General features: G+C 42.2%; 2 protein-coding genes and 10 non-coding genes across 12 annotated transcripts in view; 11 read left to right on the top strand and 1 right to left on the bottom strand.

Annotated features, from left to right (window-relative positions):
* Positions 1-24,802, bottom strand: part of ccser2a (coiled-coil serine-rich protein 2a) — a 79,102-nt gene extending 54,300 nt beyond the window's left edge. Inside the window, exon 1 of the mRNA XM_042709620.1 lies at positions 23,716-24,802. The gene's annotated coding sequence lies outside the window, so the exon portion shown is untranslated. The remainder of the gene's footprint in view (positions 1-23,715) is intronic.
* Positions 2,379-2,451, top strand: trnat-ugu. The gene has a single exon. It is a non-coding gene; the product is annotated as a tRNA-Thr (tRNA).
* trnat-agu lies at positions 5,221-5,293 on the top strand. The gene has a single exon. It is a non-coding gene; the product is annotated as a tRNA-Thr (tRNA).
* On the top strand, positions 5,737-5,809 carry trnat-agu. The gene has a single exon. It is a non-coding gene; the product is annotated as a tRNA-Thr (tRNA).
* On the top strand, positions 6,366-6,438 carry trnat-ugu. Its single transcript has one exon. It is a non-coding gene; the product is annotated as a tRNA-Thr (tRNA).
* Positions 9,541-9,613, top strand: trnat-agu. The gene has a single exon. It is a non-coding gene; the product is annotated as a tRNA-Thr (tRNA).
* On the top strand, positions 9,972-10,044 carry trnat-agu. The gene has a single exon. It is a non-coding gene; the product is annotated as a tRNA-Thr (tRNA).
* trnat-agu lies at positions 11,294-11,366 on the top strand. Its single transcript has one exon. It is a non-coding gene; the product is annotated as a tRNA-Thr (tRNA).
* On the top strand, positions 11,890-11,962 carry trnat-ugu. The gene has a single exon. It is a non-coding gene; the product is annotated as a tRNA-Thr (tRNA).
* On the top strand, positions 14,368-14,440 carry trnat-ugu. Its single transcript has one exon. It is a non-coding gene; the product is annotated as a tRNA-Thr (tRNA).
* On the top strand, positions 14,883-14,955 carry trnat-ugu. The gene has a single exon. It is a non-coding gene; the product is annotated as a tRNA-Thr (tRNA).
* A 326-nt stretch (positions 24,803-25,128) lies between the features above and the next one.
* The window catches only part of LOC116223195 (SPARC), a 7,922-nt gene continuing 5,550 nt past the window's right edge, over positions 25,129-27,500 (top strand). The window contains exons 1-4 of the mRNA XM_031579067.2: positions 25,129-25,716; positions 26,175-26,282; positions 27,068-27,140; positions 27,244-27,355. Coding sequence (XP_031434927.1) covers positions 26,220-26,282; positions 27,068-27,140; positions 27,244-27,355 — 248 coding nt within the window. The 5' untranslated portion in view covers positions 25,129-25,716; positions 26,175-26,219. The remainder of the gene's footprint in view (positions 25,717-26,174; positions 26,283-27,067; positions 27,141-27,243; positions 27,356-27,500) is intronic.

The following is a 27,500-nucleotide window of genomic DNA, read 5'->3' as shown; positions in this document are numbered from 1 at the left end:
AAATCGAGCAGGAACATACCAACCAGTGGCTCGTGCCTCTGACTTCTGCCTGGTACGACCCATGTGCTTTTGAGTACTGGCGTGGGCTAAGCAAGCTATTTACTGTGTGCCTGTATACCCTTCCCTGCATGTCAGAGAGGTATTCAGCTTACGCCAGCGCAACTTTACATGAGAGTCAGCTGATCAGCACGTGCCCCTGGTAGCATGAACTTAAGTGAAGGCTGAAAGTTGAGACAGAGAGAGACAGTGAGAGGGAGAGACAGAGAGAGAGAGAGAGAGAGAGAGAGAGAGAGAGTGAGAGTGAGTAGGAGAGAGAGAGAGAGAGAGAAAAAAAAAGAGACAGCAATAGTGAAAAGACTTGGAGAGAGATAGACACAGAAACTAGAGGGGGATGTACAAGTGCTTACAAAAAAAGTTAAGAAAGAATGAGTCAGCCTTTTGATCTAGCCTTTCAACACAGTATTAAGAAGATAACTCCCGGGAGAGAAAGAGAGAGCTCCCATGGGAATGTGATTACTGTGCTGGGCTTGGCTGACTTGTTATCTGTGGATGTGTATTTGATAGGATGAATGGTTTAATTATGAGAACACTGTGTTGACGCTGGGACTGAACTCACTCCCTAGAGAACTTCTTGGGAACACGGGAGCCAATAGCAGCTGACTGTATGATGTCATCTGTAGCCTATGGGGATCCGTTTAGCACAGAACAAAGGTCGTGTTAGAGTTAGCATAACCCTGATATGGAAGACACTGCCTGCAAACATGCACTGTCAAACAGACTCTATCTCTCCCCCGCCCCCCTCTCTCCTCTCTCCCTCTTTCACACTCTCTCTTCCTCTGTACAGAAAGACACAACATACGCCAATATGCACAGAGACTCATTATGACCATAAGAGCCTCTCTCTCTCTCTCTCTGTCTCTCTCTCCCTCTCACACACTCACATACACACATACACACACACACACACCCAAGAACACAGACCAGGAACAGGATTTTCTTCAAGTGAGTCATCATGTACAGTACAAAAGGCCTGCTCCTTACAGACCCAATCTATAGTACTTGACATAATATTCGTGAGTGTCTGTTAAAAATTAAAAATGTATATTCTGTCTTTGTAGCTCAGTGGAAGAGCACTGATCTGGTAAACCAATGGAAATGAGTTTGAACCACGCTGGGGCTTACAAAAAGTGACCTTTGCCTTTTCGCTCGTGACCTACCTAAAAGTTTATATGTCAACGGCACAAAGATTATGAGACATCACAGCTGCTTTTGTCAGTCAAGCCCATAAACTGTACTCAGTTACACTGAGGTAGTTTCACTCGATCCCTATCAGTGGTCAATCTGATGTTTGAGCATTAGCATAAAGTCTACATCAGGAGTCTGTATCAGGAATGACAGAGGGAGCCTGCTGCCTAGCATGCAAAACAACACACTAACCATTCTCTTTCTCTCTCTCTGTCTCTCTCTCTCTCTCCCTCTCTTGCTACTTTTTTTTTCGTTCTCTCCACGCCATGAGGCACATTAGGCCGCAACTTTCTTTTGAATTCCGAATGGTTGCGGTTTCAGTTTTTGTTTTCTGGGAACAGGTGATTGGCCCGTAGCCCAACCCCCAACCTGGAGGACCAGTTGGTCTTCTGTCAGGGTTTCCCTTCCCTCCGACGACTGCTGTGTCACGCACGCTCACGAGGTCGGGTGCAGTTTTAACGTCATGCCCAGGACTCTTATAATTCAGATATGAATTACTTAAAATGCTGAGATTGTGGTTTGCTTCAACAAACTGGTTGCTGAAGGCGGCTAAACAATCAGTGGTTTGTCTCCATCTAGCACAGATGAAAACGTACCCACAGATGTTTTCCAGAAGCACACATACGACCCTTTGACTGACACCACAGGCAGCTAATTATTTCACAGCATTTCCAGCTTTGTGAGCACAACACATCTATGCATCTATTGTGAAAAGACTGAATGCTGGTAAGCCTACATTCTAGGATATGCCCTTTGAGAAAACACTTCAGAAAAAAAAGAGGCAGATGAATGAATAAATGTTAAAGGAATGCAAAGCACTTAGATAGAAAAGACAAGCTCCATTCATACAAGGACATTCACATGTTAAGTGAACACAAACACACACACACACAAAGACGTAACTGTTCTCACACAAGCAAAGGAACCTTAGAGCACAGATTATGTGACACCCCCTAACGGGACTTTACAAGGTGAAAGAACCAGTCTCTTCTGATTTAACCCTCTCTATCTCTACAGACGGCACACTACAGAGCCATGTCGCTGTGGAACACCGGCTTCTGCTCCTTCTTTACCAAATGGGTGTGGAGCTTCGAACTTTAATTAGTGTGCCTTAGGACGCGCACAGGCAGCAAGGCCTCATAGCTCAGTGGTTAGAGCACTGGTCTTGTAAACCAGGGGTCGTGAGTTCAATTCTCACTGGGGCCTGCTGATTGCCTCATTTTGAACTGTCACAAACAAAGGTCAAGAACAACCAATAACCAATGAAGCCACTTCGCCATTAGCTCGTCGGCCAATCCTTGCCTTTCAAATCCATTCTCACTAATCCAATCCAGCCGCGGAACGAGAATGGACCTGAGCCAATCGCGGCGCTTCTCTCCATAGTCGAGAACTTGGCTTGAACTTGTGTGACGTTACGTTGCCAAGTTACGCAGACGCAAGCTCCTCAAGATGGCTGAAGCTACGACAACTCGTCAAAGTAAGTAAGTAACCACGACTTGTTTTTATTTTTCTCTTAGACGGACACACGTTTCATTTCCATATTGTATTGATTGACAAGCCTAACTAACGTTAACGCTTTCACTGAAGATACGTGCACCAATCATTTCCATATTGTATTAATTGACAAGCCTAACTAACGTTAACGCTTTCACTGAAGATAACGGTTACATTATGAACTAGGTTATGCTAAGTCTTATAACTACAACATTGCTATGAATGGAAACAGCCATGTGTAACTACTATAATGTTACTCTGAGCTGAAACAGCCAAACGGCCGAGTATTGGCAATGATTAAAGTAGTTGTTGAAAGCTTGTATCAGTTAGCTAACCATCTAGTTAGCTTGCTATCTGTATATGACGCCTGACCAGCGGTGTTAAGCGTCGTTTCTCGTATATCATACTACTACTGTAACTGATCATGCATAATATGATTGCTATTGATAACGATAACGGTACAGGAGTGTATGTTTATGTGCTGCAGTGTCTCAGTGTATTGTTCAAAGCATGCTCATATTCAGTGTTTACTTGTTGACTGCTGTACCTATTTGCTTATTGTACTTGTTGTATGGTTCTAGTTAGTTAGCTAATAACATTGAGTTAAATTATAAGCAGTTATTATAAATGTGTGCTGTGTATTTAATCTACATACACTTACTGCTGTAGGAAAAAAAAGTGCGTAATATTAAACATCACTGTTATCTAATTTCAGATCACAAAGGAGCTGACTGGCCGTGGCAGGGGGACAGCTCTTTGGGTGACCTCCATTGGCAACGAGGTTGGTTAGATCCTGACCAGTGTCGTGACAGTGCAGGAGGGGCTGGGACTGGACAGGATGGAGTGATGGAGCGGTACCACCAAGCAGCTGTTCCACCCCCAGTCCTGCTATACGTGGACTGTGGCCACTGCGTGAGTGAGGGGGCGAGTAAGCTGCAGACCAGGTACACCTGGCACTTCATGAGGAGGCTGGCTGTCGGCAGCATCACCACCGATGCTCTACCACACCTTCATGGGCTGCCTGTCTGCATGCCCCTTTGAGTGGGATGCAGGGGACCTCGCTCTGTTGCGGCAGATGACGAGGGAGCAGCTCAGGCAGGAAGGGGTGCTAGCCCTTACTGATCTTCTGGTGGACAGGAGAATAAGTAGGAGGGAGTTGAGCCAGTACTGCTGCAGGAGGACATGCGGCGTGGAGGCCGCCATCAGCCTTATTGAGCGGCTGCTGCAGGAACTGGTGGGTGGGGGACCTGACTGCTGCTGCCTCCATGCTGCACACAGGTGTCCCAGCCTCTCCTGATGAGTCTGGGTTATGTAAATTCATACTTGTGTGTAAAGAAGTAAAATCACTGTATCTGCTTTTTGTCCCACATCTGTTTACTAAATTTGTCACTCATCAGTTTTTATGTTTTTTTTCTTTCTCAGGCTGTGGATGACTCTGGGGTGCCAGGCATGGACCGAATTGACAGCAGGTCAGGAACATTTATTGTCTTACTACTTTCCCTCTGTGCCCTGTCATACATATTCACACTCATATTTTTGTCCTAGAAGACAAAAGCCAAAACACAATCCTAGTGTAAATAGTGCATCAGATACATTTACATTTTTACATTTAGTCATTTAGCAGACACTTTTGTCCAAAGCGACGTACAAGGGAGAGAACAGTCAAGCTACAGGCCTTAGAACCCTGGTGTAACAATAAATACTACTTTACATAAGAAATAATAAAAAAAAAGAAATAGAAAAGAAAAAGAAGTGCAGGAATGTAACCGCTGTAAGTTAAGCACTAGTCGAAGTGCCAGTTTAGGAAGGGAGGTGCTCTCTGAAGAGTTGGGTATTCAAAAGCTTCTTGAAGGTAGAGAGGGACGCCCCTGCTCTGGTAGTGCTAGGCAGTTCGTTCCACCAACGTGGAACTACAAATGAGAATAGTCTGGATTGCCGTACTTGCACAGACGGCAGAGCCAAGCGACGCTCACTAGACGAGCGCAGCATCCTGGGTGCAACATTTGCCCTTACAAGAGCATTTAGGTAGGTGGGAGCACAACCAGCAAGCACTCTGTAGGCAAGCATGAGTGACTTGAACTACCTTCAGTATCTGTTGAAATGACGAGGGCAAATGTTTTTTTTTGGTTTTTACAAAACACTTTTGTTAACAGCACAACACAACAGCTCATTATTTTCCATACTTGGAAAAGAGAACCATAAGCCTCTGTCTTTAGTTGATAATCTTCCACTAATGCAGCTTTAAACTACCAAGACTGATGATAAAACTCACTGGCAGAGCCACTGGTAACCGCAACACTAGACTCTACATAAAACACTTACTTAAAACATACATACATGCCATCAGTACTGTTCACTCTGTGAATGTACGATCCAGTCTGGCAGTATACTGTTTGTTTTCATCAGCCTAACAGTAATGGGAGTGAAACGGCCAGAGGTGTGGCCTTAAAGGCTCATGTTACCTTGAGGAGTACTAGTCGGGGCCTCATAGCTCAGTGGTTAGAGCACTGGTCTAGTAAACCAGGGGTCGTGAGTTCAATTCTCACTGAGGCCTACTGATCAGCTTGTTTTGGACTGTCAAAACAAAGATCAACTGTAATTAAACAACCAATAACCATTAGTTAACCCCAGTGTTAATCCAATTTCCTAGAAGACAAAGTCCAAACACAATCCTAGTGTAAATAGTACATCAGGCTATCAACTTTCGGTATCTGTTGAAATGACGAGGGCAAATGTTTTTTTTTTTTTTTTTACAAAACACTTTCGTTAACAGCACAACAGAACAGCTCATTATTTTCCATACTTGGAAAAGAGACCCATAAGCCTCTGTCTTTAGTTGATAACCTTCCACTAAAACAGCTTTAAACTACCAACACTGATGATAAAACTCACTGGCAGAGCCACTGGTAACCGCAACACTAGACTCTAGTCTGTGGGTGTGAAACAGCCAGAGGTGTGGCCTTAAACACTCATGTTACCTTGAGGCATACTAGTCGAGGCCTCATAGCTCAGTGGTTAGAGCACTGGTCTAGTAAACCAGGGGTCGTGAGTTCAATTCTCACTGAGGCCTACTGATCAGTTTTGGACTGTCGTAAATGAAAATTCAAACAAAGGTCACCTGTAACTAAATAACCAGTGAAGCCACGTCACCATTAGCTTACCCCAGTAGTAATCCAATGTCCTAGAAGACAAAACCCAAACACAATCCTAGTGTAAATAGTGCATCAGGAGATGAACTTTCAGTATCTGTTGAAATGATGAGGGCAAATGTTTTTTGTTTTTTTTACAAAAAACTTCCGTGAAACAACAGCTCATTATTTTCCATACTTGGAAAAGAGATCCATAAAGCTCTGTCTTTAGTTGATAATTTTCCACTAACGCAGCTTTAAACTACCAACACTGATGACAAAACTCACTGGCAGAGCCACTGGTAACCGCAACACTGAACTCTACATAAAACACTTACTTAAAACATACATACATGCCATCAGTACTGTTCACTCTGTGAATGTAAGATCCAGTCTGGCATTATACTGTTTGTTTTCATTAGCCAAACAATAATGGGTGTGGAACCAGCCATAGGTGTGGCTTTAAAACGCTAATGTTATCTTGAGAACATAAGTCAAGGCCCCATAGCTCAGTGGTTAGAGCACTGGTCTTGTAAACCAGGGGTCGCGAGTTCAATTCTCGCTGGGGCCTGATTAAGAAATGATTTTGATATCATCGCATATCACAACAACGGCTTGAAGAGCTTAGGCAGCATCCTCCAATGCAAACCCATATGCTGGGAGTTATAAAGAGCTCCAACATACTATCAACCTACAAATGACAATAGATATATTTGGAATTCACCAAAAAAAAATTCGCATTTAAAAAGAACAAAAAGAAAACCCTTTTAAGTCCACTAGATGTTTCAGGCACTCTTGTCTTGTGTGAAGAAAACAAGTATTCAACATGGCCATGAACCCTTCTGAGGCACTCGTTGAAGTCCACGCTCCCAGTGCAGGGATATGGTGGTTTTTATGGGGAATTGCTTTTAAAGCTCAGCCAGTTTTTGTTGCAGAGACATAAAAATAACACCCCCAGAAACCTTGAACCCTTTTCTTTTCAAATATACACAGTTTGAAACAAAAATATAAATAAGCACTTTGTAAGGAGAATAGGACGAGTCTCTTGCACATATCAGTCTCTGAGTGAGGTTTCAGCTCCTAACAACCCGCCTATTAGCGAATGACAGCTATTCATATGATAAGGGTATGGTAATTCAGTGATCGCCATTGGGTCATGATGTGTCAAGAAAACCTGTGGGGGGAACGGGCCACAAAGACATTCCAGGGCCATTACGTAATGGCCATTGACTTTGACTGAGGTGTCCCAGGTTTGTTTACACCCAAGTCATCAATATGCATTTGTAGGGACACTAGTTTTGAAGAGGTACAGGTCACTCTAAAATTATAAATATGTAGTAGTGAAACCACACACACTTTCTGAATGCTAAACTCACCTTTGTAAAACTAGCACCTATGTTTACAAAGTTCAGAGTTCAAAAGCCTTGCTCCAAAATCTTTACAATATGTTTTTTGTACAAAGTCTGAGCACCTCTGAAAGTATGTTTTTGTAAGGGTAAAAGGATAAAATGTAATATGCAAACAAATTGTGATTTCCAATAAAATGTACTTTGCAGTAAATAATGCACGCCTCAATTTCTGCTAACGGTGGGACTCGAACCGGGAACCCTGGGATCAATACATTTTTGTTGTAAACAAACTTTTATGTTTTTCCTTATTTGTGTGTGTTTTGTGGATAGAAGGATGTATTAACTGGAACACAAATGTTTTGTGAAACAATCAAAGTACCTCACACATTACTGTACATGAACTTGCATTGAAATATTCAATGTATAATTATCAATATCTCACTAATATAAGGTTGATAAAATGTAATATGCAAACAAATTGTGATTTCCAATAATAAAAATGTGCTTTGCAGTGAATAATGCACACCTCAATTTCTGCTAACGGTGGGACTCGAACCGGGAACCTTGGGGTCAATACATTTTTGTTGTAAACAAACTTTTATGTTTTTCCTTATTTTTTTTGTGTTTTGTGGATAGAATGATGTATTAACTGGAACACAAATGTTTTGTGAAACAATTAAAGTACCTCACACATTACTGTACATGAAATTGCATTGAAATATTATCAATGATCAATAATGTAAAATTATCAATATCTCACTAATATGAGGTTAATAAAAAGTAATATGCAAACAAATTGTGATTTCCAATAATAAAAATGTACTTTGCAGTGAATGATGCACACCTCAATTTCTGCTAACGGTGGGACTCGAACCGGGAACCTTGGGGTCAATACATTTTAGTTGTAAACAAACTTTTATGTTTTTCCTTATTTTTTTGTGTTTTGTGGATAGAATGATGTATTAACTGGTACACAAATGTTTTGTGAAACAATTAAAGTACCTTACACATTACTGTACATCAACTTGCATTGAAATATTATCAATTATTAATAATGTAAAATTATCAATATCTCACTAATATAAGGTTAATAAATAGTAATATGCAAACAAATTGTGATTTCCAATAATAAAAATGTATTTTGCAGTAAATAATGCACACCTCAATTTCTGCTAACGGTGGGACTCGAACCGGGAACCTTGGGGTCAATACATTTTAGTTGTAAACAAACTTTTATCTTTTTCCTTATTTTTTTTGTGTTTTGTGGATAGAATGATGAATTAACTGGAACACAAATGTTTTGTGAAACAATTAAAGTACCTCACACATTACTGTACATGAAATTGCATTGAAATATTATCAATTATCAATAATGTAAAATTATCAATATCTCACTAATATGAGGTTAATAAAAAGTAATATGCAAACAAATTGTGATTTCCAATAATAAAAATGTACTTTGCAGTGAATAATGCACACCTCAATTCCTGCTAACGGTGGGACTCGAACCGGGAACCTTGGGGTCAATACATTTTAGTTGTAAACAAACTTTTATGTTTTTCCTTTTTTTTGTGTGTTTTGTGGATAGAATGATGTATTAACTGGTACACAAATGTTTTGTGAAACAATTAAAGTACCTTACACATTACTGTACATGAACTTGCATTGAAATATTATCAATTATCAATAATGTAAAATTATCAATATCTCACTAATATAAGGTTAATAAATAGTAATATGCAAACAAATTGTGATTTCCAATAATAAAAATGTATTTTGCAGTAAATAATGCACACCTCAATTTCTGCTAACGGTGGGACTCGAACCGGGAACCTTGGGGTCAATACATTTTTGTTGTAAACAAACTTTTATGTTTTTCCTTAGTTTTTGTGTGTTTTGTGGATAGAATGATGAATTAACTGGAACACAAATGTTTTGTGAAACAATTAAAGTACCTCACACATTACTGTACATGAACTTGCATTGAAATATTATCAATTATCAATAATGTAAAATTATCAATATCTCACTAATATGAGGTTAATAAAAAGTAATATGCAAACAAATTGTGATTTCCAATAATAAAAATGTATTTTGCAGTAAATAATGCACACCTCAATTTCTGCTAACGGTGGGACTCGAACCGGGAACCTTGGGGTTAACTCTTCTCTCATATAAAGGTGGTACTTTACAAGGTAAAAGAACCAGTCTCTTCTGATTTAACCCTCTCTATCTCTACAGATACACACTACAGAGCTATGTCACTGTGGAACACCTTCTCTACCAAATGGGTGTCTGTGCATAAGATTATGAGAAATCAGCAAGGCCTCATAGCTCAGTGGTTAGAGCACTGGTCTAGTAAACCAGGGGTCGTGAGTTCAATTCTCACTGAGGCCTACAAATCAATTTTGAATTGTCGCATATGAAAATAAAACAAAGGTCAACTGTAACCATACTTGTAAAATAAATCCATGAGCCTTTGTCTTTAGTTGATAATCTTCCACTAAAACAGCTTTAAACTACCAACACTGATGTTAAAACTCACTGGCAGAGCCACTGGTAACCGCAACACAGGACTCTACATAAAACACTTACTTAACACATACATACATGCCATCAGTACTGTTCACTCTGTGAATGTAAGATCCATTCTGGCATTATACTGTTTGTGTTCATTAGCAAAACAATAATGGGTGTGGAACCAGCCAGAGGTGTGGCTTTAAATCCTCATGTTACCTTATAGAGCACTAGTCAAGGCCTCATAGCTCAGTGGTTAGAGCACTGGTCTAGTAAACCAGGGGTCGTGAGTTCAATTCTCACTGAGGCCTACTGATCAGTTTTGGACTGTCACATATGAAAATTCAAACAAAGGTCAACTGTAACTAAATAACCAGTGAAGCCACTTCACCATTACCTTGCCTCAGTGGTAATCCAATTTCCTAAAAAACACAATCCTAGTGTTAATAGTGCAGGCAATAAACCTTCTGTATCTGTTGAAATGATGAGGGCAAATGTAAAAACAACAGCTCATTATTTTCCATACATGGTAAAGAGACCCATAAGCCTCCGTCTTTAGTTGATAATCTTCCACTAAAACAGCTTTAAACAACCAACACTGATGATAAAACTCACTGGCAGAGCCACTGGTAACCACAACACTGGACTGTACATAAAACACTTATTTAAAACATACATACATGCCATCATTTTGCATTTTGCACGTAGAAGGGGAGGGGGAGGGAGATGGTCTTCTCTGCATGAGTCTACCTCAGTCTGCCCTCCCCTGCTCATCTCATCTCAGCCCCATGCACAGACTTTACCACTTACATATTCTGCACTATCACTTTGCTCTTTGCACTTTCCAAACACACACACACACAAGCACAAGATCACTATCTTGCACTACCCATCCTCACAAGCACAAGAACATTATATATTTTTGCACTATCCACACCAGCAGAACAAGATCACTTTCCTCCTGGACACGACACTGTCAAAATCATTGCACTCTGTACAATAGGGTCAGACCCTTTCCTGTATCTGGAAACACTCTGTGTGAATATGTTCTCCCTATGTGTATGTATATGTGATGTATGTATGTATGTCGGTGAGGTGTATAAGTGTATATGTGTATAAGCTACCGGATGACCTAAATTTCCCTCAGGATTAATAAAGTATCCATCTATCTATCTATCTATCTTCTACTTTCCACTTTTTTTTATACATTCATTGTTTATATATTTGTATCGTATATATTGTGTTTTTTTGTTCTTATGTGTAGTACTTTTCTTATGTGTAGTACTTATTTGTGTTTATATGTTTTATGTTATGTGTAGTACTTATTGTGTTTGTATGTTTTATGTTTACAGTATGCACCTATACACCAGAAAAAAATCCAGGTAGATGTAAACCTACTAGGGGAAAAATCCAATTCTAATTCAGTAGTGTTCACTCTGTGAATGTACGATCCAGTCTGGCAATATACTGTTTGTTTTCATTAGCCAAACAGTAATGGGTGTGAAACCAGCCAGAGGTGTGGCGTTAAAGATTCATGTTACCTCAAAGCATACTAGTCAAGGCCTCATAGCTCAGTGGTTAGAGCACTGGTCTAGTAAACCAGGGGTCGTGAGTTCAATTCTCACTGAGGCCTACTGATCAGTTTTGGACTGTAGCATATGAAAATTCAAACAAAGGTCAACTGTAACTAAATAACCAGTGAAGCCACTTCACCATTACCTTGCCTCAGTGGTAATCCAATGTCCAAGACAAAACCCAGCACACAATCCTAGTGTAAATAGTGCATCAGGCTATGAACTTCCGGTATCTGTTGAAATGACGAGGGCAAATGTTTTTTTTTTAGGTTTTTTTCACAAAAAACTTCCATTAAACAACAGCTCATTATTTTCCATACTTGGAAAAGAGACCCATAAGCCTCCGTCTTTAGTTGATAATCTTCCACTAATACAGCTTTAAACTACCAACACTGATGATAAAACTCACTGGCAGAGCCACTGGTAACCGCAACACTGGACTCTACATACTGTTCACTCTGTGAATGTACGATCCAGTCTGGCAATATACTGTTTGTTCCCATTAGCCAAACAATAATGGGTGTGGAACCAGCCATAGGTGTGGCTATAAAACGTTAATGTTACCTAGAACACATAAGTCAAGGCCCCATAGCTCAGTGGTTAGAGCACTGGTCTTGTAAACCAGGGGTCGCGAGTTCAATTCTCGCTGGGGCCTGATTAAGAGATGATTTTGATCTCATCGCATAATCACAACAACGGCCTGAACAGCTGAGGCAGTATCCTCCAATGCAAACCCATATCCTGGTAGTTATAGAGAGCTCCAACATATTATCAACCTACAAATGACGATAGATATCTTTGGAATTCACCAAAAAAGATATCGCATTAAAAGAAGAACAAAAAGAAAACACTCCACTAGATCAGTGGTTCCCAAACTTTTTACAGTCCCGTACCCCTTCAGACATTTAATCTCCAGCGGCGTACCCCCCCCCCCCCCCCCACACTTTTAATCCGTTGCGGCTCATTTTGTTCACCCAGAGGTAGATTGATGGCTTAAAATGAGTGAATAATATGTGCCACAAGTGACCCAAACCTTCTAAGGTTGTTGTTTGCCAGCCATCAACAGAACAGAAGACTAAAAAAACATTATTTGCGATTGGGAAGATGAGCGAAATTCATTTGACAGGCTACGGAGGTCTGTGTTGAATAGGGGGGCGTGGCCGGAGCGGAGTTCAGCACAGACGTGACATTTTCTCAGTGGTTTTGTTTTCTAATTAATGCTTGTTCATCGTTGCGATCGTTGTTGTGTTTATAAGAAAGAAATACAGCCTTGCAGGGCAAAATACAGGGGAATTTGGGCGATTTTGATGCACAAAATGATGTTTCCGTCTGAAAGTTGCAATTCTGTTTCAAACGGTACATTCTGCGAATTCCGTCCGTTTTCTGTTATCGCGGAAATGTTCTCCCCGCGTACCCCCTGAACCACTTTGCGTACCCCTGGGGGTACGCGTACCCCAGTTTGGGAACCGATGCACTAGATGTTTCAGGCACTCTTGTCTTGTGTGAAGAAAACAAGAATTTAACATGGCCCTCTCCAGGCACACAGAGTGTCTCATTTTTTAACAGGCCAGGAAATGTTTCAATTCCTTTGAGCCACCTTATTCCTCTGCCCTCACTGTGTATCTGACATAACGTAATGGGCGTGTGGCACCTACCAAGGGTGTGTCTATTAAAAGCGCAAGACACCTTTCAGGTGCCGGGAATGGCCTCCTGGCTTGTGGGCTACTTGGCTCAGGATAGTTCGGCTCTCGTCGGCCAATCCTCGCCTTCCAAATCCATTAGCAATCGATTGGCCTAATCAATCTAGCCGCAGAGCGCTAATGGACGTCGCCAATCATGGCGCTTCTCTCCATTAGCGTGAACTTGACTTGAACTTGTGTGACGTTACGTTACCAAGTTAAGCGCAATTTATGGTCGACCGTTTTCGGAGACATGGAGAGCCCTCTCCGACGATGCAAACCCTCTCCGTGGCCTGACGTGCACCTCCCAAATTTTGGAACTATCCGACTCCGTCAATCCGTCAATACATCGCGGTTTACCTTGTGGGTAGTAGTATGCCAACATTAGATAGCTGGCTCATACACCTCGCAAATCCCCTCAGATGTATTTTTCAGTTACAATAATGAGGTTTTTACATTGCACAGTGTCTATTTCTCTGTAACTTTTACAAAATCTAAGCAAAAAAAAGTCAACGGTCAATCTACGGAGTTTGGTCCACCGCCGTTTTTTTAAAAAAAAATGCTTTACAACACCCACAACCATCGGAAAACCATAAATGAAAACGAGTCCGTAGAGGCAACTGCGTGACCACGGAGAGTCGTAGAACCATAAAAAGGCCTTTACGCAGAACGACGTTCCTCATCACTCTGCTGAAGATAGCTGAAGCTACGACAACTCGTCAAAGTAAGTGACCACAACATGTTTTAATTTTTCTCTTCGACAGACACACTATTTATTTCAATATCGTATTGATTCAAAAGCCAACCTAACGTTAACCCTTTCACTGAAGTTACGTGCTAAACAAAACCGATGTAACATGTTATAACTACAACATTGCTATGAATGGAAACAGCCATGTGTAACTACTATAATGTTACTCTGAGCTGAAACATGCACGTGTCCAAGTCCAAACACAATCCTAGTGTAAATAGTGCATCAGGCTATGAACTTCCGGTATCTGTTGAAATGACGAGGGCAAATGTTTTTTTGTGTTTTTTTTACAAAAAACTTCCATGAAACAACAGCTCATTATTTTCCATACTTGGAAAAGAGACCCATAAGCCTCCGTCTTTAGTTGATAATCTTCCACTAATACAGCTTTAAACTACCAACACTGATGATAAAACTCACTGGCAGAGCCACTGGTAACCGCAACACTGGACTCTACATAAAACACTTACTTAAAACATACATACATGCCATCAGTACTGTTCACTCTGTGAATGTACGATCCAGTCTGGCAATATACTGTTTGTTCCCATTAGCCAAACAATAATGGGTGTGGAACCAGCCATAGGTGTGGCTTTAAAACGCTAATGTTACCTAGCATACATAAGTCAAGGCCCCATAGCTCAGTGGTTAGAGCACTGGTCTTGTAAACCAGGGGTCGCGAGTTCAATTCTCGCTGGGGCCTGATTAAGAAATGATTTTGATATCATCACATATCACAACAACAGCCTGAAGAGCTTAGGCAGCATCCTCCAATGCAAACCCATATCCTGGTAGTTATAGAGAGCTCCAACATACTATCAACCTACAAATGACAATAGATATCTTTGGAATTCACCAAAAAAGATGTCGCATTGAAAAAAGAACAAAAAGAAAACACTTTTAAGTCCACTAGATGTTTCAGGCACTCTTGTCTTGTGTGAAGAAAACAAGAATCCAACATGGCCATGAACCCTTCCGAGGCACACAGAGTTTCTCTTTTTTTAACAGGCCAGGAAATGTTTCAATTCCTTTGAGCCACCTTATTCCTCTGCCCTCACTGTGTATCTGACATAACGTAATGGGCGTGTGGCACCTGCCAGGGTGTGTCAATTAAAAACGCAAGACACCTTTCAAGTGCTAGGAATGGCCCCATAGCTCAGTGGTTAGAGCACTGGTCTTGTAAACCAGGGGTCGCGAGTTCAATTCTCGCTGGGGCCTACTGTCCACACAGTTTTGATCAATCACCTGAATTTCACACAATTTTGTGACACCAAACTGACAGGGCAGAGTGAGTGACTGTTAAAGAAAAGAGGCAAAACAAGGACATTATGGACACAACTGAAATAAATGACGGGACGTTCCATTAGCAAGGCATCTTTAAATTCAAAGTTGTCAGGAAGAACCAACTTCCCAGCAATCTATCTAAACTCCCTGAAGAAAAGACTGGGCTGGTAGCCAAATTCTGAATGGAACAGAATTCATCTGAGTGGAGAAGTCTCAAGAAAAGCAGACTGACACAATCAAATGCTGACATCCAATTATGACTCAACCTAACTTAATATCTGTCCAATTATAGTCTACTAAAATGGGCATGTCATCACTGGGTCGATGCTGGCAGCGGAAGAAAAATCTCTTTGGAAAACTATAATGGAGTCCGGACATTATCTGCCATTACATGAGTCATCTCAAAAGGCAAATCATTTGATTAGTTTACATGGTAAAAGCAGAATCATTGGGTAATAAAGACGTTGTGATATACAGATGTATAGATATATGACTTCTTTCACTGTAGTCTGCGTTTGTGAACTACGACGACATGACCTAAACAATCAGATACCATCATGTCATCAAGGACTTCAACTAGGTTATATGTATAAACCCTTGCTAGTTATGGGCTGGTTATTAAGGTTTTGTGAAAAATATGACTTGATCTGAAACTGTATAATTTAGATTTATAATTTTCTTTTTCCTCATATATGGGAGTCAAATAAACCTCAGTGACCACCAGCAATAGAGAAACAGGAAAAGACAATGCAAGGCCCAATGAGCAGGCAGAACTAGGAATGACCACAGATCATTGAATAGCCGGTCCCTGTGGCCCACCCAGTCTCCAGCTTGGCTGAACTCCTCAAACTAGGCAAATGCCAAATAACCAAGAAGTTACTCTATGCCTTTGTCCTCTACAGTATTTCATCTCTCCAGAAAGCCATGCAACAGGGTTTGGTATTGCATTGTTCATCAGCTCTAAGATCATTCCCACCTAGCAGCCCCAAATATACTCTGTTTTTGAGCATGGGCTTAGCCATCCTTTGGGTAGCATTCATATGAGATCCCAATAAGTGATGATACAGTCACAGTCATGCTTCCTAAATGCATGACATTTGCAAAATTTGCAAGAAAGTATTATGTCCTAACACAGAGATGCAATATTGTTAATGGTAAAATGAACTGCAGCTATGAAGCTGTAATATTAGGCTACACTGAGCTCAAAGGGACACTTCTGAATTTGAAATCAAGTTCACTGAGAGGGAACAAATGTGCATAGTGAAATAGGTAAATAGCGAATTAAGCCATCAAGCTGCCCTCCAGGTACACTTCCACCTAGAAAAAGCCATCATTCATCGGGTGACTTCAAAGGTGCACTGACCTGACAAAGACAAACCCGCATTACGAGACACAACAACAGGGATTCCCATTTGGCCTGAGGGGGCACATTCACCGCGTCAGTCTTGGGGAAGCCTGTGCTTTCAATGCTGTGCACAAAAGACTGGAGGAACTGGTTATGCAAAGAGCCTGGGCCCTTTGAAAGTGATTTCCATCTCTTCACAAGGCGCATGACATCACGGAGGAAGATAAAAGGTCGGCCATCTTTAGGTGTCATGGGTTGCTGACGTCCTGCTGAGCCTCGCCTAGGCACTAAAGGACAGGTGCTCTGCAGAGTCACAAGGAGATCAGGCAGCAATAACAAGGCCCTCATGGATCTCCAAACAAACAAGGCCTGTTTAGATTGCTGCTTAAGCCCTGCTCACAGCGTTGAGGATAGAGTTTCTTGCATTTATGCACTCAATGGACTGTTGCACATATTCTTAGACTTTTTTTTCTTTGTATGCAAAAATACAAAGAAAAAAAAACAATGCAAGAACAGAACAACAAACAAATGTACAAACAAATAACAATAACTAGTTAGTTGATTTTTTTGTATTTGATAACTGTCTACAGGGAGATGACAGAGTTTCCCCATAAGGAACAACCCAGCATTGAAAAAGAAAGAAACCACTACTGACTCTTTTAATTGGTCAATGATGCAAGCCCAATCTTCACAAGAATAGTTACAAACCAATCTCAAACGTTGCCAGGTAGCCACAAGCTCAAAATGACATAGCTCATACAAACACACATACAGTACTTCTTATTTCTACCTCCAAGTTGACCATAATATATATCCTTGATTTCACCTTACAGAGTGTATCTGAGTGTGTTATAACTGTCTGGGAGACAGAGGGAAACAGCAGAAACCTGCCGTTGAACAGATGGGACTGTGTCCAGTCCACATATGCCTGCTCCATGCACAGAGCAAGAGCCAAAATGGTGGATCGTGCACCTCACAATTAGCTGTGACATGTACAGTCTGAAACTCACACTGTCTGACTTTTTCACATTCAGTTGAGACCCAGTAGTCCTTCAGTGCATATACCACACGCTTATGTCCCATTTATGACATGGACACTGCTCATTCTGTGTACATTTGCATACTCATAAACTACTCCTTTCACCCAAAATTACTGTAAATATTCTGACCCACGCACACAGACATACACACGAGGGACAAACAGGAACAAGTCTACAGTAAGCTGTGCTGACCTAAGGGGAGCAGTATATGGCATCAGTACCTGCTAATGATAAATCCTGTAAACAAACACAGCGAAACTCCTAATCACATTTCCCAGCAGTCTGTTTACCCTCAGAAAGAAAAAAAAGATTACCACAGCACCACAGATGCTCGGTCAACACTGGGACCCAACACCTACACAGAACTGTCAAGGCTAAACAGCCTGAGGTAAACTTGAAGCTAAACATTGGCAAAACAATATTTCATCTCAGTGATGATCATGCCAGATTGTGACTCACACACACACACACACACACACACACACACACACACAAATCAACACTTGATTACTCTGGTCGTTTTGTCATTTCCAAATTGGGATTGTTTTATAAATAGTAAAATAAATGAAATACTTAAAAATGCAATAGTCAGCACAGAAGGGAGTATAAAGTTACATAATTTGATGGATATCAGCCAATCTTTTCCTGCAATAGGAAGACTGAAGTCGTGAACAATCAGATAGTGAGTAATGAACTTCTATGACACGCTTATGATAAGACCCACACCTCAATAACACTCACACGCTTGGTTTGTACACACAAATACACATACACACACATGCAATCACACACACACACACACACGGAGTAATTCACAGCAGAAGACTGCATCTTATTAGATCAACTCCCCTCCTAGATAAGTTCCAAAGCAACTAATGAGCTGCCTGTAAAATCTGCTCTGCTCTGAGATGAACACATGAATGGCCTCACACACAGAGTGCTATCTGCTCTGAGATGAACACGTGAATGGCCTCACACACAGAGTGCTATCTGCTCTGAGATGAACACGTGAATGGCCTCACACACAGAGTGCTATCTGCTCTGAGATGAACACATGCATGGCCTCACACACAGAGTGCTATCTGCTCTGAGATGAACACGTGAATGGCCTCACACACAGAGTGCTATCTGCTCTGAGATGAACACGTGAATGGCCTCACACACAGAGTGCTATCTGCTCTGAGATGAACACGTGAATGGCCTCACACACAGAGTGCTATCTGCTCTGAGATGAACACATGCATGGCCTCACACACAGAGTGCTATCTGCTCTGAGATGAACACATGAAGAGCCTCATGGCCTCACACACAGAGTGCTATCGTGACACCTCTAAAGCCAGAGCCAGAACAGCCGTAGGCATGCCTGTCATTGATAAGTGAGGCTATATTTAGACGCACTGCCACCCAGCAACACAGTGAGGGCCAGGAGAGGGGCACCAGCTTTCACCACGGGAGCCAGGGTGGATCTACTGGGGTGGTCCAGTTTGCCCATCATCAGTCACCATAGCGACAATGTCATGCTACCCCTAATGCCACCCCAGTTTTTTTGTTGTAGTCGTATTTTTTTTAAATATCATTTTTAGTTATGTTTAGTGTCACAACTGAAAAAACATAATGCAAGTCGCAAAATGCAATCGCTTCCTACTCCCACTGAACAGTGTGACAGTGAGTGGAGAAAGCGGATTTTATCCAGTCACATTTTGGTCTCCGTGTAGCTTCAGTGTGAACTTGAAAGCTTTCACCGTGTCCTCCGTAGTGTCAACGATAGAAAATCTATGTATTAAACTTCTGTGGTACTTTTAATCTGAAAATGCTTGGAAAGTGTGCATTATAAACTGTATAATCTCTACCTCCACTCCTTGCTATCCCTTATGATCCTCATGCCACTCTAACAAACTTTTTCTATATCCGCCCCTGCACAGGAGTGTGTGTGTGTGTGTTTGTGTGTGTGGGAGAGAGACAAAGAGAGAGAGAGAGAGAGAGAGAGAGAGAGAGAGAGAGAGAGAGAGAGAGAGATTGCTTATGTGTGTATATGCCCTGTGAGTTGGGAAGAGGCCATTCTTTCACCTCAAGGATGTCTGCCTGACTTTGAACGCCCATTCCTGGCTGCTTCGTGGGCTAAGAAATGAAAACTGAGCTCTCCTGAGGGAAAAGGTCGGCCAGAAAGCTTTTAGACACTTTAAGGTTGGACACATTTACTCCTAATGAAGAAGGGAGGGGTGGTGCAGGGTTACACAGATAGAAGGGAAGAGAGAGATGAAAGAGAGAGAGAGAGATGAAAGAGATGAGAGAGAGACTCAGGGAGGAACAGATAGCGGGAGAAGGATAACACTCGGTGACACTCTAAAGCAGTGTTTCTCAAACTTTTTCAGACCAAGGACCACTTAACCAATAAAAAAAAACTTGCGGACCATCTTACGAAATAGTATATCCCCGGAACAACAGGCCTCCTACCCAGACCTGGCGCCAGACAATTGGTAGCGGCACATGATTTTCGAGGGTGGGCTCTCCTTTTTTTTACGTACCAGTAGGCTAGTTATAGATGACAATGCGCTACGCAAAGCATCTGGAACCCTGCTCCATGCGTGACTTGGTTATGTTACAAACTATAGTTCGCTCACAGCCTCATACTCCCATCACACACTCAGACACGCCAATGTATCACACAACACAACCAATAAACATAACGATGCGCATACCGACCACGCGACCGCAGTAATTCACTACCAACAGTAGGCTAGCCGACTGGCATTAATAAAGCCATCCTAGTAGTCAACTTTTCATAATTAAGAGTTGTAATTATCCAACGTCACACAACACAGAATATAGTTATCATCTTGCTGTCTCCACAGCGGGAGAAAAAAACGCTGTTTGAATGCAGCTCCGCGGCGGGAGGATGTCCAATGCGGCTGAACTTCTCATTTAATTTTCTTTTCATTGTCCCTGTCTTAAGCCACCAATCCATGACCTTGTTTATAGATTAGGCAACTCTTTAAAAGATTAGGCTACTACTGACTGTGTTCTCTTCGTTCTGAGTTGTATGTTAGAAATGTTGCAATAATTTACTTTTGGCCGTCACGGACCATTACGGGGCACTGGCGGACCACCAGTGGTCCGCGGACCACACTTTGAGAACGACTGCTCTAAAGCATGGTACTGTGTTCAATTCAATTGAATTCCATTTTCTTGCTTAATTTATATTTTAATGATTTTTCATTTACTTGAATTTTCTTTATTTCTACAGCGCCAATAACGATTGAAATTGTCTCAAGGTGTTTTACAGAACCCAGAGCCTGAAGCCCCTAGAGCAATCATTGAGGCGACAGTGCAACAGTGGCAAGGACAAAAACTCCCTTATAACAGGAAGAAACCTTGAGCAGGACCCAGCTCATAAGGGGGGACCCATCTGCTTGGGGCTGGCTGGGTACAGCGATAGAAAGGGGGCTGGGGCCGAGGAAGGGGGGGGGGGGGGGGGGGGTCAGGAGCAAACACCTACATTCATACATACATCTGCAAATTTGCATACAGATGGCATATAAAAGATACATACAAGTTTGATAGTGGATACAAAATAGAAATAGCGTGCATTTAAGGGGCTGGTTGTGGAACAGCTTGATGGGCAGACAGTAAGTTCATAAGGCCACTGTTATGAGGATAAGCGGAACTATAAAGCAGAAAACCTCCACTCCTTGCTATCCCTTATGATCCTCATGCCACTCTAACAAACTTTTTCTATATCCGCCCCTGCACAGGAGTGTGTGTGTGTGTGTTTGTGTGAGTGAAACTATCTCAATGACGTGCCACAATCAGACATTAGGTAAAGGTCTAGAAATACTACATACTGGGGATATCCCCACTTCTATTCCAAAGATAGCGTGGGGCCAGTAAACACATGTAGTACCTATTTTGGTGTGTGTGTGTGTGTGTGTGTGTGTATATGTGTGTTTTTATGTGCATTTGTTGGGGAAAGCAATGTGTTTTTACGTGGTGACAGCACGCAACAATGATATGCGAATCTATCCTAGGCACAGTGCACAGCAGAGATGATATCATTTAATGTAACTACGGCACCAGCTGGACACATAATAGCCCCGGCATGGCGCCTCTGTGACACACTGCACTCAAAACTGTTGATGTGGATATTTAAAACTTCAAGTCAAGAGGATGCTGATCATCAGCTACTCAGTCCTTATAAGCAATCGCATGGTCTGGCAACAAGGTCAGCGGGCCTTAAACTCACCCACTACCTACTCTACACAAAGAAGCCAAGCAATGTGACCTGGGCTGGCTGGCATTCTGATGGGTTCCTGGTGGCACTGGTTCAGCGGTGGAATTTTATCAAGTGGGCAGCTTTGGTCCAGGGACACTGCATGCACTAGTAGCGAGAGGAATGTGCTTCCACAATGTAGCGCTCCACAATCCAAAGTGTGGGGCCAGGCTAACATGAACAGACAGACACCCAGAGTGGGGTCTCTAAATCAAAAAGCATGGAGGGAAAGAGGGGGTGGGGGGTCACCAGCAGGCTTGAAGACAGACAACCCTTGAGTCCAGACGGGTCAGCTGTTATGTGCCCGGAATTGAGGTGTAAATACAAACCATGCTGAAGACACTAAAGAGAGAGCTATACAGCTGTCAGGACCCTAAACACATCCACCCACGGACTCAAACACTCACATAAACTCACGTATGCACACACACACACACACACACACACACACACACATATATTTAAACACATGCACTCGCACACTCCCACTGCTAAAATAATCGCACCCAGTCTCTCCTGGCTTTATGGTAACACTTGCGGATGTGAGATTTAGCGCTGTCTGGGTCATTAATCTGTCTTTCAGCCATCCCCAATTGGACTTGATGACAAACACACCAACTGGGTGGTACCAGTTGACCGGAAATCAAATCTGAGGATATGACTGGAATGTGTCTAGCCTCACGAGTGAGACATAACAAAACTAAGCAAATACCTTCCACCTTCAGCTTCTACTGCTACAAAAAAAAAAAAACATATTTTGAGCTTTCTTTGTGTACTCAATTGAAATGATTTGCAACAGTACCCGTGCGTAATTGGAGAGCATGTGTTGTCCAACAAGAATGTTGGAGAAAGAACAGGACCTGAATCTATGGCTTTGTAAAGCTACACAACCTAGAAGGCTTATTGACACCGCCGGGGAAGGACAATAGAGTTATTATGGGGCAGATGAAAGGCCACCATAGGGCAAATTCACCTAGCCTGGCACTGTCAACCCAACAATACACTGTTTTCTAACGCCAGCCCGAAATTCACAACAGTGCCCTACTGGCCATGATGAGGGATTTTTAAAACACATTTTAAAGTGATAATATGGGCCTATCCCATAGGCTGTAGATACACGGCTACGGTTTGATGTGTCAATTTGCCAACAGTTAGACAACAGCCTATAACTAATTTTGTTTTATTCAAAACAACTAAATGTAAACGTAATAGCCTACAATCTAGCTACCACATATGACAGGTGCAAACATTTCAATGTATCTAATGTGATTTATTTCTCCATCTATTATATAAATACGATATGTACATATTTGAGTACATCTGAGTAAATAGCCTATTCCTAAACATCTCTGCATCACGTAGACCTACATTAGATACCCGAAGGCTGTTCACGTTGCATAAAGCATCCGCCACCGTATTCTGCATGGTTGAGCAGACTACAGCACATGTGCTGGCGGCACTGAGATGCACTCGATGGAAGTAAATACGACTAGCTAACTGTAGCGGCAATGGATGAGTCAGAAACGTGTCTGACACGAGTCTGGGGTCCGAAGTCAACAAAGCCTGCCGCTTAGTGAACGGTAATCTAAAACGGCTCGGCAAAGAGTAGGCTAGCCTACCACCTGTTCGATAAAAATGTAGCCTAGGTTCTCAAGAGTAGAGGGTGACTTCATGGCCACCAGAATGACACCAGAATAGAAACTCGCCGAGGAAAAAACGAACAGTGGAATATTGTTTTAATTAAAGAGTTGTTACGATGTTATTCCCCTCCACAAAGCCGGAAAAAGTGGATGTGCTACTTTTTGTTTCCATTCAGTACCCTACTCGTGGGTAATCACGGTATAAATTCATCATTTCAACGTCAAAGAAATTAAACACTTCTTACGGCCGTGTAGTCATACACAACTTATTTTCCCCATTTTAACATTGCATATCCTGAATGTTAAGAAAAATAAGTCAGGCAAACTTTATCACACCTAAAATCATAGACTAGTCTACACGTCAAGGTTAGGATTTTTAACTGAATTGTGGAATGATGTTACCTTTGATCGTGCCTTGTTAAGTTCTGATGTCCTCTGATGAAATGCAGAATAGTTTATCGAGTATAAATGCATTAATCCTCTCTGAAGTCCTCCGTATGATGTTCGAAAACGGGACCAGTTAATGTTCGAGTCAAAAGAGCAGCAATGTCCACTAAGGTCAGACAGAATATTCAGGCTTGCAAGAAACCATGCTTTACGGGTGAAAATTCAGCAAAGCTTCTCGACATTACAGACAGAGTTATATCTAAATCCATTCCAACATCCTCTCGCTATCAGTTCACCACCAGGGAGGAGCGTTCAAAAATCACCTGGGTGTCAGAGGCTGAGCCCGTATCAAATTAAACAACCAAAACTGAACATCTTGGCACCGTGGAGAGGAATACAGTTATCTGAATCGTTGGCTTGAATCTAAGGCGCGCTGTGTCATAAACTGGGACATAAAAGCAACAAAAATAACGGACGGTGAAGAACAACAACACACTCCCTCACTGTGTAGTTTAAGCGCCCCGTGCTCTTTCCCTCCTCCCCTCCGATGCATCCTCACGAGCGCTGTGCAGCTGATGTGTGACGTCAAACGTTATTGAAAAGTCCCCACTTTTGAAGAGAGCGTGCGCGCGAGCTGTGCAATGGCGTGCACGTAGGATGTCTTTTTTTGTACAGTTTATTGTTGCTAGATAGGTCATTTCCCCCCACAAAACTGTTCAGATTTGAAGTATAGAGATCAAACATAGTCAACGTGTATTTGTTCGAGTGGAGAGCTTTTTTATTTTTTTTAAAGATCTTTGACCTTACATTAGTTACAACATAGGCCTACTAATGGTACTACCTATATAGTGCGACACAACAACGTCTGACGACTGATACTCGATACTCGGTAGAATAGGAGGGTAGATAATGTACTTTACCTGGGGCCACATATAACTCTCCGTCTCATCATCTAAGGACTGAAGAAACAGGACATTATGTCTTTGTGTCTACCACAGTGTGACTCCCCCCCTCCCCACACACACACACACTCACACACACACACAATGAGAGAGAGAATGTTTCCACTTCAGTTAACTTCAAGAAGACTTCACCTAACACCATGAAACTTTAATCCAGTGAAGAAACCTGAGAACTTTTAGCCAGCGAGATGCAGCATGAAGGTAAGAGACAGAAACATGCAGCATGAAGGTAAGAGACAGAAGGGTCCAGAAAAGTCCCATGTCCTAGTCTAAAATAGGACATACAAACAGATATATTTACAACACCTTTGGTGGCCCCTGGTTTTGTTAAAGATTTATTTTGGAAAAGACAAGAACAGGCCTGTTCTACCTTAACTGAATGAATCTACATTGCCACTAGATGGCACTGTCAAATAACTTATTATTCATTTGCAGGGATTTTGACTGTGATGCATCTGCCACGGTTGGGAGAGGGAGAGAGGGTGGTGACTATGAGATGTGTCTTGGGGAGGACTGGTTTTCATTGAGCCTGGCACCAAGCCACAGCCCTGGAGATTTACAGGTCAGGGAGAAACACATGCGTTGAGCCAAACCCAATGCACCCCATCACATCGCCCTCCAGGGGGTGGAAAACAGGAGAGGAAAGAGAGAGAAAGACAGAGGAGAAAACACACAAACACACACCCAAAGAAGGAGAGTGTCATGACAGATCATAGGAGAGCTTGAATGCCGTGTCTGTGTGTCTCGTGCTGTGGAGCAGAGGATCAAAAAGGGCTTGGCCTGGCGTTGGACTGAGAATGCAATAAAGACAGAGGATGGGGGAGTGATGGACAGATGGAGAGTACAGGAAGAGTATAAGAATAGATCGATCAAATAAAAGAATGTAAAAAGAACAGAAGGCAGTAAAACATACTGAGAGGAGGAGCTGGTATAGGAGAGAGAGAGAGAGAAAGAGAGAGAGATAAAAAGGTATTTGCCTGGCTGCCAAAGAAAGAAACCAAAGATTCTCTAACTACAGAAGAGAAGAAAGAAGAGAGGAGAACAGAAGCCCTGGGTAAGTCTTGCGAGTGCAATTAAAGAAACAGCTCAGGAATGACTAGCCCTGTCAATGCTTGACTTGCTGCTCTATGTAACTCAATCCTGCGTTTGGAGTAATGTGGAGTAAGGACTTCCTACTGACTGAGACATGTTGTCTGTGGGGCTCCAAAGCACGAGCACTGATGGGAACTTCAACAACAGTGACACCAGGTTTTTAGTCTTTAGACTGCGTTAACAACAGGAGAGAGAAGGCAAAGAGTCAAAAGCAAGTGTCTCCAACAGCAAGTGCACACAAAGACTTTCGTATCCGCTACTAGGATTTTAGGTCATTTTGACCGATGTTTGATCAGATACATTTTTGACATCTGATGGGACCTTTTGAAACAGTAAAATAAGCATGTGATTTCACAATGATTGTGAAAGAAACTTTTTAAAATGATTTCTGCGTAAATGTTCGGGTTGGTTGTATTTCAGACTTCTCCTTGCTGTCCTGATCTGTGGGTGTGTGATCTCTGCACCATGCTGGTTCCCATCAACTTCATTCTGCTCTTGGCGCTGTCATGGCACCCTACGGTTGTCACGGTGAGGGCTAACGGCAGTGATGTCACGGGACAGACGAGTGAATAGCAGTTTTGACAGTGATCATGAGGACGTGGAGTCACTTGCTTTATGTTGTTGATCAGAACAACGATGTATGTTTGCAAAAACACAATATGTTTTAATTACTGGATTTTTCTTTCTCTTGATTTTGATTTAGGATACTAAAATTTTATATTTCCCAGACATTTCCTATTAGAACTTTGAGACTTTCTTGATTTTACCAACAACATATGTGTGTGTGTGTGTGTGTGAGAGAGTGTGAGAGAGTGTGTGAGAGAGCGAGAGAGAGAGAGAGAGAGAGAGAGAGCAACAGATCAGGTCATAGAGCACCTGTTTTTAATAAGAGTCTGGTACATTTGGCTTAGACTTGTGACCTGGATATCACTACAAAAGTCTTTGGGGGGTGTTTTGAGAACTGCCAACACAACACAACACACACACACACACACACACACACGCACACGCACACGCACACACACACACACACACACACACCAAAAAAACACACACACACACACACAGACACATCAAAACCTGTGAACGTGTTGAAATAGACATGAAATTTGTGAGAACAGCATGAAACTACAAACACCTGTTCAAACTGTGCGCTATGGAATGATGGCAGATTTGGATGTTCCAGCTTTGTGTCTGTGCCCATGTCTGTGGGTGCTGTGTATCCGTGTGTGTGTGTGTGTGTGGGTGTGTGTGCGTGTCTGTGTGTGTGTGTGTGTGTGTGTGTGTGTGTGTGTGTGTGTGTGTGTGTACAGGGAGGTAGAGCACAGCGGAGACAAAGGCAAGCTGAGGAGTCGTTAAAGCCCTACCATGGAAGAGTGGATCCAGGTGAGACTTAACAGTAGCATCCACTGAGAATGGAGCCATTGCTTTTTCTCACTGAGACATATTTGAGCAAACAGTGGGGTTTTCTGTCTCGGTGTCTCTCCAGAGAAGTTGTGTGAGCTGCTGAAATGTCACAGTCCAGCAGGATCCTGGTGTCAGGTGGTGGAAGAGGCAGGGATTCTCATCCCAAAGTGTGTGTGTCCTCAGACTTGTCCACGGTAAGACACACACACACACACACACACACACACACACACACACACACACGCATAGACAGACAGAATGATACAGAGAGGCACAGAGGGAGGGAGTGATATACAAAAAGAAAACTGAGGGAGAGTTGTTTGAATCTCCTCGAAACTA

Source organism: Clupea harengus, chromosome 13 (genome assembly GCF_900700415.2).
Source record: "Clupea harengus chromosome 13, Ch_v2.0.2, whole genome shotgun sequence".
In the NCBI taxonomy this organism is placed as follows: domain Eukaryota; kingdom Metazoa; phylum Chordata; class Actinopteri; order Clupeiformes; family Clupeidae; genus Clupea; species Clupea harengus.
Note: the sequence above shows the minus strand (reverse complement) of the source record. Positions and strands in the feature narration are given on the sequence as shown.